The following is a 19,121-nucleotide window of genomic DNA, read 5'->3' on the forward strand; positions in this document are numbered from 1 at the left end:
ACCACCTAGCCGCCCCCTGCAGGAAGGATTTTAACCACCCCCCCCCCCAAACTGGGGGTAGAGGGCAGCCAAAACCCGTCATACAATGGGGGTTGGGATATGTGGCACAAGCAGTTGTCAGGTGTCAGATTTACCAAAGATCTCAATAAACTATACATCCAATTCCTTGCTATTTGTCACTCTATATGGAAGATGGGAGGAAAAGACGCACAAGGATAATGCTTTCAATGAAGAATGGTGTAAAAAAAATTTGATTTTGGATCAAAAGACTCAGCTATGCTAAGAAGCAGTTCTGTATTTGGCCACTTAGTGAAAAAGTGCTTTGTTGAATGTGAAAGCCACTTGAAAGCCACTTAGAAGTTTATGAAGACACTTGCTGGTTTGTAAGACCATGGATGTTTTCAGGGATGGGGCTGCCTTCTCTTTCTAAAGTAAGAAGACGGTTGTTAGAATAAAGGCCCCTCAAATATTTTACATGATTGCACATATATAAACAACTTTCGAATGCTTACCAACCTAGGGAAGATGATGAGAGGGGGAAGGAGAGAGGAATAGAATTTGGAATGCAGAAGTTTTAAAAATTTAGCTTTAGAATCCTAGAATTTACTCAAATTGTTGCTAAATGAATCATCTGAGACTTGTGAAATTACTGTAAATGAGATAACATATGAAAGCTCATAAATGTTATTACTGTTATTATTAGTTGAGTTCTCAGACTTGTACTCTGTACAGATGTGAAAAACAAGTAATCCATGTTTTCTGAAGAGGAAAAAAAAGTCAAAAATCACAGAATGATCAAGAATGCAGAGACAAGGGGAAATAATGAACAGATGGAGCCAGACTGACAGGCCTAGAGAAACACACACACAGAGAGAGGGCCAGTCACAGAGAACTTTTTCCAACCAAGTCTCTGCCTTTTAGGCAAAGATTCATTTTTTTTTGCAAGGGAGTGGGGTTAAGTGACTTGCCCAAGGTCACAAGCTAGGTAATTATTATATGTCTGAGATAACATTTGAACTCCTGACTCCAGGGTCGGTGCGCCACCTAGCTTTCCCTAGGCAAAGATTCTTAAAACTATTTTTGTGTCCTGGACATCTTCTCAGAATATTTTTATTAAATATAAAATAAAATACTTGGAGTGGCAAGGGAACCAATTATACTAAATATAGTTTTCAAAATATTTTCTATACACAATTTTACAGACTCCAGGTTAACAATCCTCTGTTCTTATCCCTACTCATTGTTCATATAGGAATAAATCTCAAATGGAACACCTTAGTCCAGGACCTTTTCCATGAAGCAGAGCTCCATTTAAAGTACACAACAGGAAAAAGGATTAAAATTCTAGGCAAAAGGCATAGAGATGAAGTCCTCTTCCTCCTTGGCTACAAGCAGAGGGGTTCCTATTCTCTGACTGGGTTCCAGTGAAGTGGTACATGGTTTTGATGGGAAAACTCAGCCAAGGCATGAAGTTCACTCACCTAGGACCAGTCATGAGAATGATGATCAGATGGGGTGTTTCCAAGTATCCAAAGAAGAAATAATAAGTAACATTAACCCTTAGGGCAGGTATGAGTAAAACTTGCCAGTTCACTCAGAGAATTCTTAACTTGGTTCCACATCTTAAGTATTCTGTTTAGAGGGTCATTCTGCTTGATAGGAGTCTCTGAAGCCTACAGAAAAATTTCCATACCTCTAATATTCCTCTGGGCCTTCAGAACTTGAGTTTCAGGAATGCTAGGTATGGGCAAAGGTAAAAGAGATAGATTATTCTTTGTTCTTTCATAAGTCACTGAGTTTTTTTTGTCCCTGGAAAGAAGTGTTTACACAGTGATGTGTTTCTGCCTCCCATAATGACCCAAATACAAGAGAATTTGAGTTTAAGAAGCAGCATGACTTCCATGTACCAAGGTATCAAATAAGTGACGCTGACAGGTGGTCCGAACCAGATTAAGATGTTGTTTTAAGATGCTGGTGTATGAATTTTAAAAAGTATGATTTTCTAATATGTGGGCTACCAGAATCCCTACATAGTTCAGTGGCCTCTATTTCTATTTGAATTGACCACCATGATAATGGGTTGGATAGTGGAGTGAGAAGCAGGAAGACTTTGTGAAAATTCTTCCTTATTAGTGGTATAACCCTGGGAAAGTCAACCTCCCGGTGCCTCAGTTTCCTTCTCTGCAAATAGAGGGGTTGGAACTTGATGGCTCCTAAAGGCCCTTTTAATTCTAAACCTATCATCAACAATTGGCTCAACAATTGGTTCCTAGAATATATTCCTGGGAAAAGCAAAAAAGAATAAAGGGGGAAAGAGGCAGCTATCATTTATTACACATCAAATTTACACATCAATTTTACACATTTATTACACATCAATTCAAATGTGACCTCTGACTGTAGGGTGTACCCAGGTTGGGAAATCCTAGAGCCCATTATATATCTTGTTTTTTGTTTTTTTGCAAGGCAATAGGGTTAAGTGACTTGCCCAAAGTCACACAGCTAGGTAATTATTAAGTGTCTGAGGCCATTGTCCTGACTCCGGGGCTGGTGCTCTATCCACTTCGCCACCTAGCTGCCCCACCTAGAGCCCATTATAGAAGAAGGGATGTGGAGGGAAAGGGAAAGAGAGAGAGAGCGAATTGAAGAAAATGGTTTGCATTTACATTATTGTGGTCAATGACTTTATGGTGCTTCTGCTTTCTTTGAACAGTATTGGTTCTTATAAATCTTCCTGTACTTTTCTTTTTTTTTTGCAAGGCAAAAGGGATTAAGTGACTTGCCCAAGGCCACACAGCTAGGCAATTATTAAGTGTCTGAGCCTGGATTTGAACTCAAGTCCTCCTGACTCCAGGGCCGGTGCTCTATCCACTGCGCCACCCAGCGGCCCCTGTACTTTTCAAAAATATTCTTTATTTTTGGCATATTTTGAAAAATATTCTTTATTAGAAATGAATGAATGGAGCATTTATTAAGTGCTTGCTATATGGCAAAACACTGTGCTAAGTCCAAGGGGATACAAAAAGTAAAATAAAACAGCTTCTACTCTCAAGGAACTCATTTTGTAATTAAGAAGACAATACAGGGGGGCAGCTAGGTGGCGAAGTGGATAAAGCACCGGCCCTGGAGTCAGGAGTACCTAGGTTCAAATCTGGTCTCAGACACTTAGTAATTATCTAGCTGTGTGGCCTTGGGCAAGCCACTTAACACCACTGCCTTGCAAAAACCTAAAAAAAAAAAAAGACAATACAGGTGGTTTCAATTTCATGTCAGACGGAAAAGACACATGGTCCTTAGCATGAAGCAGAAAAGCAGGAGATATAGAGGTAATGTCTTTTCTTTAATGACATTTCCACTGAAATGGAGTAAAATAAAAATCATTTTCATAGTTTCTTATAGTGCAATAATGCTAGAGAGGCATATGCAGATAAAAATATAGATTATATATATGAATATATGTATATGCATATATATGTGTGTTTCATATAAGGAAAGATGGGACAGTTGGTATTGTCAAAAATATATCCCAAATATGTGTGTGCACATATATACACACATACACAAAAGACATCAGCAAGGCTTAATGGAAATGAGAAAGAAAAAAGAAAAAATTCTGGGTGCTATTTCCTCTTCCCAGCTAAGTTTCTCAGCATAGAAACCTACCTGGTTTCTCAGCATAGGTATTTTTTGATGGGGGGGGGGGGAATGCAAGACAATGGGATTAAATGACTTGCCCAAGATTACACAGCTAAGTAATTACTAAATATCAGAGGTCACATTTGAACTCGGGGTCTTTCTGAGTCCAGGGCTGGTGTTCTGTCCACTGTGACATCTAGCTGTCCCAACAGAGGTATTTTTAATGTGATTTTTACATTCCCTTCAGATAGCTCTCAACATTCCAAATGCTTAGATACTTAGATCCACAAAGAAAAATATCTATTGTGTCATCAGTCTAACTTAGTCCTTATTTCCTATCAATATTGCCTCACATATAGAAAGCACTGAAAAAAATTAATTTTAATTGAAATAGACTTTGCTTCTTGCATCACATATATCACTGGGAACTTCGATGGAGAATGAATGTCTCAACTTAAAGTTCACATAAGGGAAAGAAGAGATTTTTGGCATAATCAGCATGTACCCAAGACTTTAAGAAAGATATTTATTTAAGAGCTGAGGGAAAAGATAAGGAATTACTTCAAGACCAAAGCTTCCAAAAGAGCTCAAGATGAATTAAAGTTCTAAAAAATTAAACTCCTACTATATAATCATGAATAATAACAATAATCAAGAAAGGGGTTAGCCTCTAAAGAAACTAATATGACTTCATAGCAAGTTCACTCAGACCTTTCTATTTTTAAAAGCTATTTTTCTAAAATGTGCTGATGGACAGATGCCAAGGAAGAATAAGTGAGGCTTGTTAAAAAAAAAAAAGTCTAAAGTCCACAAAAGAGACCTTTTATTCAAAAGAAAAACAAGCCTCCAAAAGGAGCAGGTCTTTCTCACACCAACATCCCTTGCGCCAGCGATTTCACTAAGAAGATCCAGACCAAGGATCTAGAGCTTACTCTACTACATGCACTATTTCTTTTCTTCATTGTTCTTGCTCTCAAGAAAGAAGTGTCTCTTTTTTTCCAAAGTAAATCTCTCTACCCATCCTCTTTTTTTAAATAAACTTGATAAAAAAAAATAAATACAAATAACAGAATGAGGAGTCTATGGATTTGTTATGCACAACATGTATTAAAAACATCCATTAAATTTAACACATTCTTGATCCCATCCTCCTCCACTTCCCCTGAGTCCCCACTCCCTCAATTATTACCTCCTCATTTTGTATCTTCAATCTCTCCCTGTCCAAGGACTCCTACCCCTCAGCCTACAATCATATTCAGGTACCCTTCTCCCAAGTCTGAAAAATCCTTCCCCTTCTATTTGGTACTTTACCTAGCTACCTTTGTCTTTTTTCTACTTTCTTTTGCAAATGAGTTTCAGAAAATAATAGTGAGCATTCAGTGCTTTCACCTTCTGTCCATGCTTCGATTCCTTAATAATTTGGCTTCTTACTCCACTTTCTTGAAGGTCTATATGAACCATATGATCAACACTTACAGCCTTTTCTTCAGTCATTCTCCTGCCTGGGCCTATCTGACATCACTTGATCACCTCCTCCTCCTCCTCCTCCTCCTCCTCCTTCTCCTTCTCCTTCCATGATGCTATATTCTTCACTTCTCTGACCATTCTTTCTCTGATTGCTAGCTCCTTTTACTGACTATAAGAAATTCATATGAGGAATTTAGAGAAACATGGGAAGACTTAAATGACCTGATAGAATGAAGGAAACAACTTGCACAAATAACTACAATGTAAATAAAAGCAACACAAAAAAAGATATTTACTCAATAAATGTAATGACCTGTATTGAATAAAGAATCAGGAAATCTGTGGATAGCAAATGGAATATGTGAATAGACATAGTTACTGTACCGGTCAGTTTAGCTTTTTCATTTTCTCTGTTAAAACTGAGGGGTAGGAGAGGAGAAAGGAAAGGCACATTTATTGTGTGTAAACACATAAAGACATTAAAAGTTGGGCAGGATATTAGACTGCCCTAAAGATACTGAAAACTAACTGGAGTACAAATATAATGCCCAGTGGGGAACAGTTGAGATGCGTGTGGGGAACAGATGAGATATTAGTGTATGTGCATCATTAAAGGGATGTTACTTCTTCACATCTGTGCTCTAGTCATACATATTCCCTATTTGGGTGCTTTGGCAACATACATATCCCCAATGGTATATTATTTATATTACTTTTCCCCCTGAGAATATGATTATTTGTGGGAGAGTAAGGTCAAGGTTTATATCTGGAATATTCTGCTGTAGTTGTCATTATTATACCGTTTCATTAAATGCCTTTGCTTTGAACTAAATGTCTACTGCAAGACTAATAAAAGTAAAGACACAGGTGGGTATCTATAAGCTATGTTTTTGAAAGACTGTTGACCTACAAAAGTATCTAAAATCTGGAATAGCTTTCTGCGGGGGGGGGCAAGGAAGGGGGGGGATCATCTTCAGGATAAAGGACCCTTCCAACCGCATAAGCAATGGAATTGGTTGTCTTGCAAAGTAGTGCAGTCCATCAATGGATAGTTTTGTTTTAATTCCTAACCATTTCTCAAAGATACTGTACAGGAGATCTGATATCCCTTCTAAATATAAGATCTGTATAACAAATTATTGGATTAGCCATAACCAAAATAAATTAATAAATAAATAAAATCTCTAGATTGTTCCTTTCCCAGTCTTGTAAGCTTTCTTCCCCCATCTTTCTTCAAGCCCACAGTTTCATTGGTGCAACTGAATTAGGAGGGAACATGGGGGATTTTCCATTTTCTGTCTTCTTGAATTTTTATCTTCAAGAAACCCTCATCTTCTAATTTATGCTTATGTGCCTCGCTGCCCCCAACGATGGGAGATGGCTTTCCCTTTCCTTCCTCCCCCACCTGCTCTCTTCTCTATCAGGGACACAACCCCCATTCTTAAGTATGTGAATAAATACTTGGCAAAGTTTTGAAAGCTGCCTTCTTATTCATATTGATTTAAAAAAAAAACACAATCAAAAGGGAACCCAAAAAGTCATGTTACCAAAAAAAATAATAACAGAGGGACTGGACTAGTGATAAACATTAAACCACAGCAGGTGACAGACTTGTGGCTGATTTAGATAAATTTTCTTGTCCCAATTTAGTCATTAAACCCACATTTGATAACTGAGTTGCTGAACTTAAGTAATTAACTCAGTTAGTTTGAGTTTAAAAGATAATTAGGACAACATTTTGGGCTCAATCCCCATAAGGGCCACTTAACCTTGCACAGAAAAAATAATAATAACCCTTGGTTTCTTGACTAGAGACCAAGATGTTAACACTGGTCAGAGACTGGTACTGTATCCTAAATCCAGTCATAAATTGACAAAATTCCAACCCTAACTATATATATATATATATATAAATTGATCTCTCATCCCAGTCTAGTTCCTTAATACCAATAAAGGACTGAGCTCCTAATCATAGCCAAAGATTGGTCCTCTACCCTTGCCCACAGACTGACTCCCTAACTTTTAATACAGACTGACCTTCCCCCACCCCACCCTCCAACTCACATTTTAAATTCAGCCACAGACTGATATTCTGCAGTCAACTCTGGTCCTAGATAGAGCCCTAATCCTAGTCCAAACCCCCTAAATACAGACTGAACTAGGAGCTAACTCCTATGAGTAAGTTGACCTTTTAGAGTTGACTCCCTAACCCCAGCTATAAACTGAGTCCTGGCCCATAATACAGTCCTGGCCATTGCCTTAGGATGCAGGGCATGGTATAATGAAGAGTGATGGATTTGGAACCAAGAAGACCTCAGTTCAAATCCAACCTCAGACACTTACTGGTTGTTTGGCAAAACGAGAACAGTTGGACCAACTGGCCTATCCAGTCCCTTCCAGCTCTAAATCTGTGCTTCTATAATTTAAAGCTAGCTACGAACTGGTCCCCTCACCCAACACTGAGCATTGATCCCCATCATAGACTAATCCTAACCACTCCCATTTCCAGCCTACCTATAGATTTAGCTCTATCTGACTCTTGGAACACAGACTAACCTCCTTGCTCTAAGATGGAGCCCCCCACCACAGAATGGGCTTGAGTCCTGGCCACGAACTGACCCCCAAGCTCCAGCCATGGAATCAGAAAGAAAATGAGGGCAGCTCAGCACAAGCCTGCATCAACATCTGGAGCTATAATTTAGTAATGTCTTCTTTGTACATCAAGGGCAGCACATTTTTCATGTTGCCACAATATTACATGCATAGCAATACACTAAAATAGCACATAGGGACAAGAACCTTACAGAGAAAAGAGGGGAAAGCATCAGAAGAAGCAATGTGAGCACATTTTATATCACTGGGTGGTATTAGCCCTTTCATTACATTTCATTTTTTGAAAGACAAACACAATGCACACATACACATATATACTCACACATACACAAATCTCAAAACTAAGGCGCTAAGCAGCATGGGTCAGTGCAAAAAGAACACAGATTGGGTTCACTTTGGTACCAGAATACTATGGTGTTTTTTTTCTTAAAAAAAAAAGTCAAGAGCAACCAGGAGAACCCAAGGCTCAGGCTCAGATCTTTCCCCCAAATAAAGGGGAGTGTTGGCATTAGTTTCTCCTTTCGTGCAAACAGAAACTGGCATCTAGCCATACTCCATGATCCACATGGGAAGATCCAGAGAGGCCTTGACATGTGACAAATCCATCCATGTGCTGGGACCATTGGAGATACTTTATAACACATATATTGACTCTTGAGCTCCTCTTGTGAGCATATTAAATAGGACCAGACCCTGCCCCACATTTACCACTGTGGGTCATGCAATATCAAAAAAAACAAACAAACCCCAAACCCCCAAAACTTCTCTGGCACTTCCATCATCATTAAAAAGGCAATAGCTGAGTGCTTTGCATTTTGCTATGCAAAAACATGGGCTATTGGCTGGGAATTTCAAAAAATGATAGGATGATACCTCAGGTCCTTGGACTTGGGAAGGTAAAGGGAGGGGCTGCCCCTTTGAATGTAAGCTGCACTTATACACTACAATTTCTCAAATCATGACAATGTGGTCACATTTGTGAATGGTGGGACCTCCTATGCACCCCAGAACCTTTGTCTCTCTTCCTTTTCCATGAAAACTTTTTCTCAGAAAATGAGTTGATAGACTTATTCATAGCAAGGTGTATGTAGTCACATAAGGCTTAATGTGTGACACTCCTTCTCAAGGAGTATTTGCATTTTAATAGGTGCCAGAGAGCCTTAAGCTAAAGGGGATGGACGATGCTCTAATCATGGAATTATAGGCAGCTAGACAAATATTATGGGGGGCAAAGGTCCTTTTCTGGTGTCCCTGAAAACAAACTAAGTGAATTTACTGATGCCTTTGAAATCAGACATCACTAACTATCCTACCTATTCATAAAGCTAGCTCCAGGCACAGGTCACACATATTACAATTAAATGTTTTCTGAAGCAGGCTTTTCCTTTGGAAACAGTCCACTTTACCTGTAGAGAAGAAATAACCCAGGCCTAACAGAAGTCCCCAAGCAATTTAGTAATTCATTAACTGAGCCATGGAAAGGTAATCACTATCAGCTGGAGGGAGATTATGGGGAGGGCTCACATTTGGTATTGAGGTTTCATGAGACTACAGCATTAGGTCTGAAATGAGGTTAACCAATGTAACACTGAAAAAAAAAGAATGCTTTCAAGCTAAACTTTGAAAATTAGTCCCCAATAAGAAGAGATGCAGGAACTAGACTCCTCCCTTTAAAAACCTAGAAACACTCTTCAGTGCTTATGGCACCTAAATAGATGAGCTGGAGGCTGGCTCCAGCAAGGAAGGCAGAGATGGGTGATGAGTCAACAGGCAGAGATTTTTCAATGGCAGTCAACTGAGTTTCCACCTCTTTCCCCTTTCCTCCTACTTGGGTCTACTGGGAGTCTTGCTAATTAAGTGACTGCGTCAGACACTTCTTATCCACACAGGCTGACATCCCAATCCCAGAGGAGTTTGCAATGATCTTTTTTTTTTCCTGAATAATGCATCTTCTATAGTAGAGGGATACAGCCATCCCCAGAACATCTCAGGGTAGAAAGGAAAGGTCATCTTTTGTTATTCCACAGCTGTACTTGAGTGGACACAGCAGCTAGGACGTCTCAGGGACTGGATCATGGTTCGAAAGGGTCTTCTTTTCCCCTCCTTAATCAGGGTCTCCTCACCACCTGGTTGGGTGCCCTCTTTTGAGGGAACAGTCTGGAACTGTTCAATCTGAATCTCCAGATGTTTCTGAATGGCCAGACCCAGAACCTCTGGATCAACCGAAGCTCCATAGACCTCCCAGGTCATTCCCTCTTCATCCCACCTGACCTCTCGAACTGGAGACTTAGGCTCCTCTCTGCTGACTTCTAAGTTCACCTCTGGGAATACATGAGGGGGCACCTGGTCTTTAAGCGGGGAGGGGCTGGTGGCCACAGCCTTGCAGGCTGTTGATGGAGCTGTTTGTACCTCAGCATCCCTGCAATGTAGAGAAGCCAATGGCCCTAATGCCAAGTCGCCAGTGGAGGTCATGGTCGATACATCTTTGGTCTTGGTGATTGGGTCCGGAGCTGGTTGGTTTACAAGGAGTGTAGAACCTGCTGTGGATTCCTGCTGCGGGCACTTGTTTGGAATATAACAGTGAATGCAACCCGAGGTCTCCTCGGCCAATCTGCGGTATCTAACCAGGTGCTGGTTATGGAGGCCAGATTCACTCACAGATGATACTAGCTTAGGAAATGTCAGAATCTCTGATGTAGCCAGGACATGGCAGCATCCTGGGACACCCATTTCATTCATGGGACACAGCATCCCAGGGCCAACCTGGAGGGCTGGGATAGGCAGGGGGTGGCAGTAGGCAGAATGGGTATCACTTGTCCTCCCAAAGGTTTCTGCTTGTTTAGGGCAATAGGGAGAGGAGGGGGTATGACTGTGCCCAGGAGCCACTGGGGGAATGCTACCTTGGGTCCTACCACCTGGATCTTGAATTAAGCCACTTCTGCAGCTGTCTCCAGGTATCTGGACCTCTACCATAGTGGTAGGTAAGTTAACTACTGCATCTCCACCAGCCTCAGCATCCCGTGAAACCAGATCACCTACATTGTTAGATGAACCTTGAGAGTCAGGGAAAGAAGGCTGGTTGCCTGGGTCCACATTGTCATGGTACCCCATGCCAGACTTCTGCATGAACACACTTCTTGGAATGAGGTTGCTTCTTCCACTTGATGAGGAGCCCAGGGCAGAACAGCTAACACTAGCTTCCATGGGAACACTGAGGCTGAGATGCTTGCAGCCTGAGGCTAAGTCAGAATGGCTTCGTTGTACTGCAACCCCAGGCACCCCAAAACTTGAAGGTGACAGTTCATTCTCCCCCATGGAGTAAACATTTCCAACAGTGCTGCTTTTGGAGCGGAAGACTGAACTCTTCCCTTGCCAGGAGCAAGGGTCCTGGTCTGGGTTCAAGATGTGGCTCCCTGCTTTAAATGTACTCTCCTCTTCTCTTTCCATTGTGACCCCAACATTGCTTTCTCCAGCCAGCTGGCTTGGGTCACTCTCCCCAGAAGGACTCTGGCAGACTGTGCTACTAACACTCTTCCGGAGCTCCTGCCCATTGCCTGGTCTATCACCCAGTAGGCTGGAGGAACTCTTGGAGAAGGGCTGACCTTGGAAAGTCAAGGTGGGGTGGCAATCTGGGTGAGAATCGCTGGTAGCCATGACCAATAGAGGCTTCCCTACAGGAAGAAGAGAGCACTTTCAGAGTCCTGGCAGAAAGTAAATGACAAACAAACATGATTCAGGTTTGCCAGTTCAAAAATTCAATTTTATTCAATTCATTTCAAAAATCTATATTAAATGCCCAATATGATAAGTCCTTTGGAAGAAGTCCAAGATATTTTCTGATTGCTAGGAGCCTACCATTTGGTCAAGGAGGTCCAAAGACCACCAGGATTCAGAAGATCTAGTTCTATTCTGTGCTTGTCATATAAAATTAAGGCAATTCATATAACCCAAACCTTTGTGCAAACTAGAGATAGCAATCATTATCCTACCAATCTCACAAGTTTATTGTGAAGAACAGACAAAATCACTTCAAAGACCTGGAGGATAGCAGAACAGGAGGGCATACAACAGTTACTGTCAAATCTTGTGTGTTTCTTTATTTACCAATGGATATCAATGTCTCCTCATTGAAGGGAGTTTGGATATCACAATGGAAATAGAATTTTAGTCCTAACTCAAATGAAATGTGGATTCACACAAGTCACTGATCTTCAATTTTCTTGTCTATAAATTGAGGATAATGATGATTTCTCGATGGGTCTTTCAAATTTATGAGTCTGAAATGAGATGCATATATGAAAGTACTTTCACAGAAGTAAGAATTATATACTGCAAAGTCAAAGAATCCCTTAGATCTAACAATGGATATGGAAGCCATTTCTCTTGAATTCCACTGGTTCTTCCATTCCCTGAATCTGTTCTCATTCTCTCAGAATTCTTCTCTCAGGGTCATTTCCAGAAGAGAATCATGGTGGTGGTGGTGGTGGTGGGAGGGGGGGGGCAACAGTTGGAGATGAAGAAGGTAGTGTGCCCTTTTGAGATCTGCTTAAAGGAAATTTCATCTTTCTTCCCCTCCTCCCCAATGACAGCTTTTCAAAGGATAGCTGGTTTAAAGTGGGTGGGGACTTGTCAACTGTTGGACTTTAAATAACAAAACCTTCCCATCATCAGGTGGGAGAGTCTAGTGATTTACATTCCTGTTGAGCAAGGATGGGTTTTGGAAAATAAGACTCTCTCTAAATAGACATGATTCTTGCCTTCTAGAAGCTAACCAGCTCAACCCCATTTTTTTGAGTCATTGGTGGGAGATTATAAGATTACTTGCCCTCCAAAGAACTGCCTACGCAAACAAAATCTACTAACTTACCTTCCAGGATTTTTGAAAAAATGCTCAAGTCACCTAGGTTCTCCCTTTTGGTCTCATCTCACTTACTGAGGCAGAAACAGCTCAGGGGAAACTTCAGATTGTCCTCTATAAACATGAGACAAAAAGAGAGCAACACAGCCTGGGAAGAGAAAAAAAGTGAGGGGAAAAAATGAGCCAAGAAATACAAAAATCAACAAAGTAAACAAATAAGTCAAGAAATGAATTAAAATTCAGAGTTTAAAGAGGACAGAATTCACCCAACAGCAAGCCCAGGGCCACCACCATAGTTCCTTTAATAAGTTGGCAATCTAAAAACCAACAAACATTTACTAGATCAGTACCACAAGCCATGTTCTGTGTTGGGTTATGGGGATAAAAAAAAAAAACAAAGAAACAGAGGGAAAGAAAGAAAGGGAGACAGAGAAGGAGGGAAAGAGGGAAGAAGGAAGGAAGGAAGGAAGGAAGGAAGGAAGGAAGGAAGGAAGGAAGGAAGAAGGGAGGGAAGGAAGAGAAAGAGCTGACCTGATGGAGCTTATATTCAATCAGGAGAAACAAAATATACACATATAAAAAAAATCATTATTTTAAAAGTGAGTGCAGGGGAATTGTAGGGAGGAGGAAGATTCAATCAAACAACATTTATTAAGAGTTCCAGACATAATTCTAAGCACTGGAATCTGGAGGCATCAGAAAAGCCTCATAGAGCAAGTACCATTCACTGATGCTAAGCTCTGAAAGGAGTGGAGGAGAGGAGGAAGAACATTCCAGATATGGGGAAAAGCTTGCTTACAGGCACAAGGTGGGAGCTAAAATCTTTACAATTCCCTGCAAAACTTAGTGTAGCTTTACCTTCAATATACCAGTTCAGCTCCTCAAAATTTCCCAGTTAACCTGTAAGGTTCCTATTCTCCCCAGTTTATTTATAATTTCCTGGCTCCCAAATTTATCATACTGCACTGGATCTGGTAATGTCCAATATGTATCTGAAGGCTTCTAAGAATCCTTTGAACACTTTCTAAAGTTTATACCCTCAAACAGGCTGTACTCTTCAGACCAGATTGCTGTGGATAACCTGGACAACAGAGACTTTCCTTTGCAACCTCTCAGGCTGAGAAATCAATAAAATGACTGCTTCTGATAGTACCAAGATGTTCCCAAGCAAACAAAACCAAATACATCTTGAGACATGGAGTATGAGTGGGCTCAGAATTGTTAGGCAAACAGAAAATGGATTAGAACCACTGAATGCAGGATGTTTTTCCCCTCTCTCTAAGCTTCCTTTCAAAGAGCAGTCAAGGGACCACCTACTCCATGAGGTCTTTTCTAATGCCCAAATTGTTAGTAATCTCTCTTCTTCCTAAACTTTTAAATTTGAATATCTTGGAATATATTTTGTATTTCCTTAATCATCAGTAGGAACATAAACCCCTTAAGGGTAGGGATTGTATTAGGTTTTTGTCTTCATATCACCAGGTCTAGGACCATGCCAGGGTACTTATCACTTTTGCTGAATTGAATTTCACTCATTCTACAGAACTGATTTAGCTGAAACTAATTTATCTCCAACAAAATGATTGGCTTATGATTAAAGATAGTGACCTAGTTGATGTTCTACTTAATGGAGCAAGGAAATCCACACCCTTCACTTGGTTCCCTTCCTCCCACAAAAAAAAAAAAAAACCCAAAAAACAACCAGATAATTCTGCCAAGTTTTCAGCAACAGGAGCTAACCAGCTCTCCATGGTCAGTGATAAAAGAGAGGGGTTGTCAAATGTATCTGTGGATCACTTTGATGTCTGATGCTATTGGATCACAACTGCTCTTAGAAATTGTGGACTTCAAATCCACCTGGCTCCACTCCTGCTTTTTTGATTTATTTGTCAACAGGTTTGGGAGTGTTAAGGACTTGGGAGATGTCTACCATTCCTCTAATATCTTCACCCATCTATCTTTCACAAGGTATTCAAATAGATACAACTTAGGAAGCTGCTGTTTGCCAATAGGAAGCCGATGTTTGCTGTTTAAAAAGCCCTTGTTTAAAAAATTCAAAAAACATGTATTAAGGATGAATTATGTGAAGTATAGTGAATTGAAAATATAAAGATGAGACAATATATAGCACCTGCACTCAAGAGTGAACAATCTAAGAGAAGGAAATAATAAACAATAAAAATACAAGGTGGACCAAGAAAACAAAGGGAAAACCTAAAAAAACTACTATGAGACATTTGAGAACGAGTGGATCACTTCCAGATAGAGGACCAGGGGTCAAGGCCATAAGAAGGAAGTGGCACCTTGAAAGAAAGAAGAGAGGGGAGAGGGAAGGCTATTATACTAGGCATAAACAATGACAGATTAGGGAGGGCAGATAAGGAACAGAAATGGTGAAAAATCCTGTCTGGCAAGAATGCAGAATATATGAAGATAAGTATGATAAAGCTTGTAGAGTATGCCAAATGCCAAGATAAGTAGTTTATATTTTATTAGTAAGTAAGGGTGAGCCATGAAAGTTTTTTGTGCTGAAGAATGACCCAATCCAAGTTTCATATGGGTAAAGGAAGGGTAGAAAGATCATATGGGTAAAAGATGGATGGAAATTATCACAACAAAGAGGTAAAAAGGGTCTAAGGTAGTTTTAAGTAGGAAAGAAAGGAGGCCACATAAGAAAGTAAAGACTGGAGCAGCTAGGTGGCACAGTGGATAGAGCACAGGCCCTGGAATCAGCAGAACCTGAGCTCAAATCTGGCCTCAGACACTTAATAATTACCTAACTATGTGGCCTTGGGCAAGCCACTTAACCCCATTGCCTTGCAAAAAACTTAAAAAAAAAAAGAAAGTAAAGACTAGGGGATAGGGGAGGGGGAAGAGCCAGGATGGTGGAATAATGTCAGGGATTCACCTGAGATCTCCCAAATTCTCTGTAAACAACTTTAAAATAACTCCTTGAAATGAATGCTAGAGCAACAGGAGTAACAAAAGAACAGAGTGAAACAATTTTCCAGCTCAAGACAACTTAGAAGGTTGGCAGTAAAGGTTTGTCTCACTGGGGTGAGAATGGAGCACGATCTTCCCCATGACAAGCCTTCACTAGGCCTTGGGGGTAACTGAATTGGCTTCAGTTCTTGATCAAAAGGCAGTGAGGGAGCTGGACAACTAGTCAGAGGGAGATTAAAGGAGATCCTTTGCTGGCATAGGATACAGGACTCTGTTCTGAGTTCTATGTTGTAGTCCCTGGAAAAGGAGGAGCAATGGTACACCACACCTGTGACTGCAGCAGGAGGAGGGACCCTGCCCTATTTCAGGGCAGAATAGAGTGCATGTGGTCCCTCACAGGCCAAAAGAGCACAGATCAAAAAAAGTATCCCCTTGGATCATACCACCTTAGGAGTACTGAAAACTTGCAGACTCCTAGAATTAGTTTTGAAAACAAGCAACACAAGAACCCTGAAGTTTGGAACAGTGTTCCCTTCACCCTGGAAACATACCTTTAGCATAAAGTTAGAAATTAAGAAATAGGCTGGAAAAATGAGCAAACAATAGCAAAAAAGAACCTGACCTTAGTAAAATTACTGCTGAGACAGGAAAATTCAAAACACAAACTCAGAAGATTACATCAAAGAAACCAAAGCCCAAAGAAAACTGTGAATTGTTCTCAAATCCAAAGAAAGAATTCCTGGAAGTACTCACAAAGGCTTTTTAAAATTAAATAAGAGGTAGAGGAAAAGTTGCAGAAAGAAATGAGAAATACAAGAAAATCATGAAAATAATCAAAAGCTTGATAAAAATCCTTAAGAAAAAATATTTTAATAATAGGTCAAATGGTAAAAGATACACAAAAATCCATTGAAGAGAATTCTTTAAAAAATACAATCAGCCAAATGGGAAAAAGGTACAAAAATTCTCTGAATAAAATAACTCCTTAAATAATAGAATTGGACAGGTAGAAGTTATTGGCTCCATATGATATTAAGAAACCACACAACAAAAATTTAAAAAAATAGAAGAAAATATAAAATATTTCAATGAAAGAACAACTGACCTGGAAAATAGATCAAGAAGATATTTAAAAATTATTGGACTACCCAAAGCCATGATCAAAAATAAAAAGCCTAGGCATTATATTTCAAGAAATTATTAAGGAAACCTACCTGATATCTAGAACCAGAGGGTTAAAAAGAAACTGAAAGGTTCACTTAATCCTGAAAGGAACCTTAAAGTGAAAACTCCTAGGAATATATAACCAAATACCCAAACTTCCAGTAATATATAGCCAAATACCCAAACTCCCAGGTCAAGAAGAAATAATTGCAAGCAGCCAGAAAGAAACAATTCAAATATTGTGAAGGTACTGTCAAGATGACACAAGATTTAACTGTTTCTATATTAAAGGATCAGAGGTCTCATAATATAATATTCCAGAGGGCTAAGGAGCTAGGATTACAACCAAGAATCAGCAAATCAGTAAAACTGAGTATAATTCTTGGGGGGGGGGGTGATACTTACTTAAATAAAGGCCTTTCAAGCATTCCTAAAGAAAAGATCACAGCTGAACAAAAAATGTGAGATCCAAATACAAGACTCCAGAGAAGCATAAAAAGGAAAACGGGAAAGAAATCACAAAGAATTCAATGAGGCTAAACTGTTTCCATTTCTAAATAGGATGATGATACTTGTAAATCCTAAGAACTTTATCATTGTTAGGGTAATTAGAAAGAATGGACTTAGAAGGGACCTACTTACCTGTGGTAGGAAAGAAGATGTTGGGATGTACCATTGACAGAAACAGAAATATTAGAAGAACCAAATTAAGATTTGTGGGGAAATACAGAGGAAGACAAGTTCAGCTTTATATATAAGGCTCAAGGCTTAGTTGGAATTTAAGGTTGAATTTAAGGACATCAAAGGAAGGGCATCAAAGTAGAGTTATTCATAAGAGAATTGAAAGTATAGGACTGGGCTTTGGGAAGACATGGGGCATAAAATGTAATATTTTAATGCTTTAAAATACAAATTCAACATTTATTATACCCTCCAGACAAAAGCAACAGATAACTGAAACCATAGAAATGTAGAAAATGGCCAGAGGCGAAATGAGAGATTGGAACTAAGGGTTAAAGCATAGAAATAACAGCATTTCAAGAGTCAAAGAAGAATGAGGAATCTGTAAAAGATGTTTAAATGGAATCATAAAAGAGGTAAAAGAGGAATGAGCATGCTGTAACATTGGAACAGCAAAGACTGAATGTTCTGGAGTCATGAACCTAACATGCTCAAAGTCACCCCCATCCTCAATTACTGAAATTCCCTATTACTCTCAAGGGTGCTGCCATCCCTTCCAGTCACCAGACTGGTAATTTCAGTATCAGCTTCCCCTTCTCATTATACCACCCATCCTTTCTATAATCAAATCTTGTTTCTACCTTCACAACATCTTTCATATATCCCTTTTTCTCTACTCACAGTCACCCACTTGTAAAGACCCACATTAGTTCATGCACAGAATTCTCCAGAAGCCTTCAAACCTGTTTCCCTGCCTAAGTTTCTTACCACTTTAGTCCATCCTCCACGAAGCTGAAAAAGTGATTTTCCTAAAATATAAGCCTGACCATGTCACTCCACCCCCAGTTCAATACATTCTAGTGTCTCCCTTTTACCTCCTAAATCAATTCTAACAGCTTCTGTTAGCATTTAAAACCCTTTCCATCTTTACCCTTTCCATCTTTCCAGTCTTCTTACACCTTACTCCTCTCCCTGTACTCTACAAATCACCTACACTGTATCTGCTATTCTTTACAATATCCTGAATGACTAACTCCCAGCTTCCCTGGCTTGCTGTCAGACAGCTCAAATTTTTACTTTCCTCAACTCCTTCCCTCCCTACTCCCCATTTCCCTTTGAGATTACCTTTCACTTATACTGTATGGTTTATATGTATGTAGTTATTTGTACACCATATTTCCCATCAGAATGGGAGCTCTTCAGGGGCAGAGATCATGTTTTGGCTTTTCTTTGCATCCCAAGAGCTTTAGTATGGTTCCTGACACATAATAAACACATGATAAATGCTTGGTGACTGACTATCAAATCTTGTCTCAAAACAATTCTGTGAGTCAGGACCAATAATTTTTAATCCCTATTTTATAGATGGAAAAATTGAACCTAAGGTCAAATGACTTGTTTTAAGTCACATAGTTCTGAGAGGCAGAATTGGGACTTAAATCTAAGTCCTCTAATATCAAATTCCTTTTCCCACTATGTCATATTACCTTTATGGAATTTAACTCATGCCATCAAAATAAAGGAAATCCCCTTTCCCCTCTAGACTTCATTGAAGAATTTTTAGCTGTTTAAAAATTCTGAACAGAATTTTCAAAATCCACTCTGGGACAAAGTGAAGAATAAACCAAACTCTAGGATATCTGTTGAGGTCAAATTGAAAGGAGGGTATTCCAGGAAGTAAAGCATTGACCATGTTCAAGAGAGCTCAGCTTCTTTTGACTGTTACCTTGCCCAGAGCGGTGGTGGTGGTGGTGGTGGG

General features: G+C 39.8%; 1 protein-coding gene across 2 annotated transcripts in view; it reads right to left on the minus strand.

Annotated features, from left to right (window-relative positions):
- Positions 1–19,121, minus strand: part of GPRIN2 (G protein regulated inducer of neurite outgrowth 2) — a 46,303-nt gene that overhangs the window by 16,618 nt on the left and 10,564 nt on the right. The window contains exons 2-3 of one of the 2 annotated variants that reach the window (XM_074233150.1): positions 12,584–12,722; positions 1–11,387 (exon numbers count right to left, since the gene is read on the minus strand). The exon at positions 1–11,387 is cut by the window's left edge and continues 16,618 nt beyond it. In XM_074233150.1, coding sequence (XP_074089251.1) covers positions 9,733–11,370 — 1,638 coding nt within the window. In that variant the 5' untranslated portion in view covers positions 11,371–11,387; positions 12,584–12,722 and the 3' untranslated portion in view covers positions 1–9,732. Of the gene's footprint in view, positions 11,418–12,583; positions 12,723–19,121 lie in introns of both variants that reach the window. The other variant, XM_074233148.1, reaches the window with a different exon arrangement.

Source organism: Macrotis lagotis, chromosome 4 (genome assembly GCF_037893015.1).
Source record: "Macrotis lagotis isolate mMagLag1 chromosome 4, bilby.v1.9.chrom.fasta, whole genome shotgun sequence".
Lineage (NCBI taxonomy): Eukaryota > Metazoa > Chordata > Mammalia > Peramelemorphia > Peramelidae > Macrotis > Macrotis lagotis.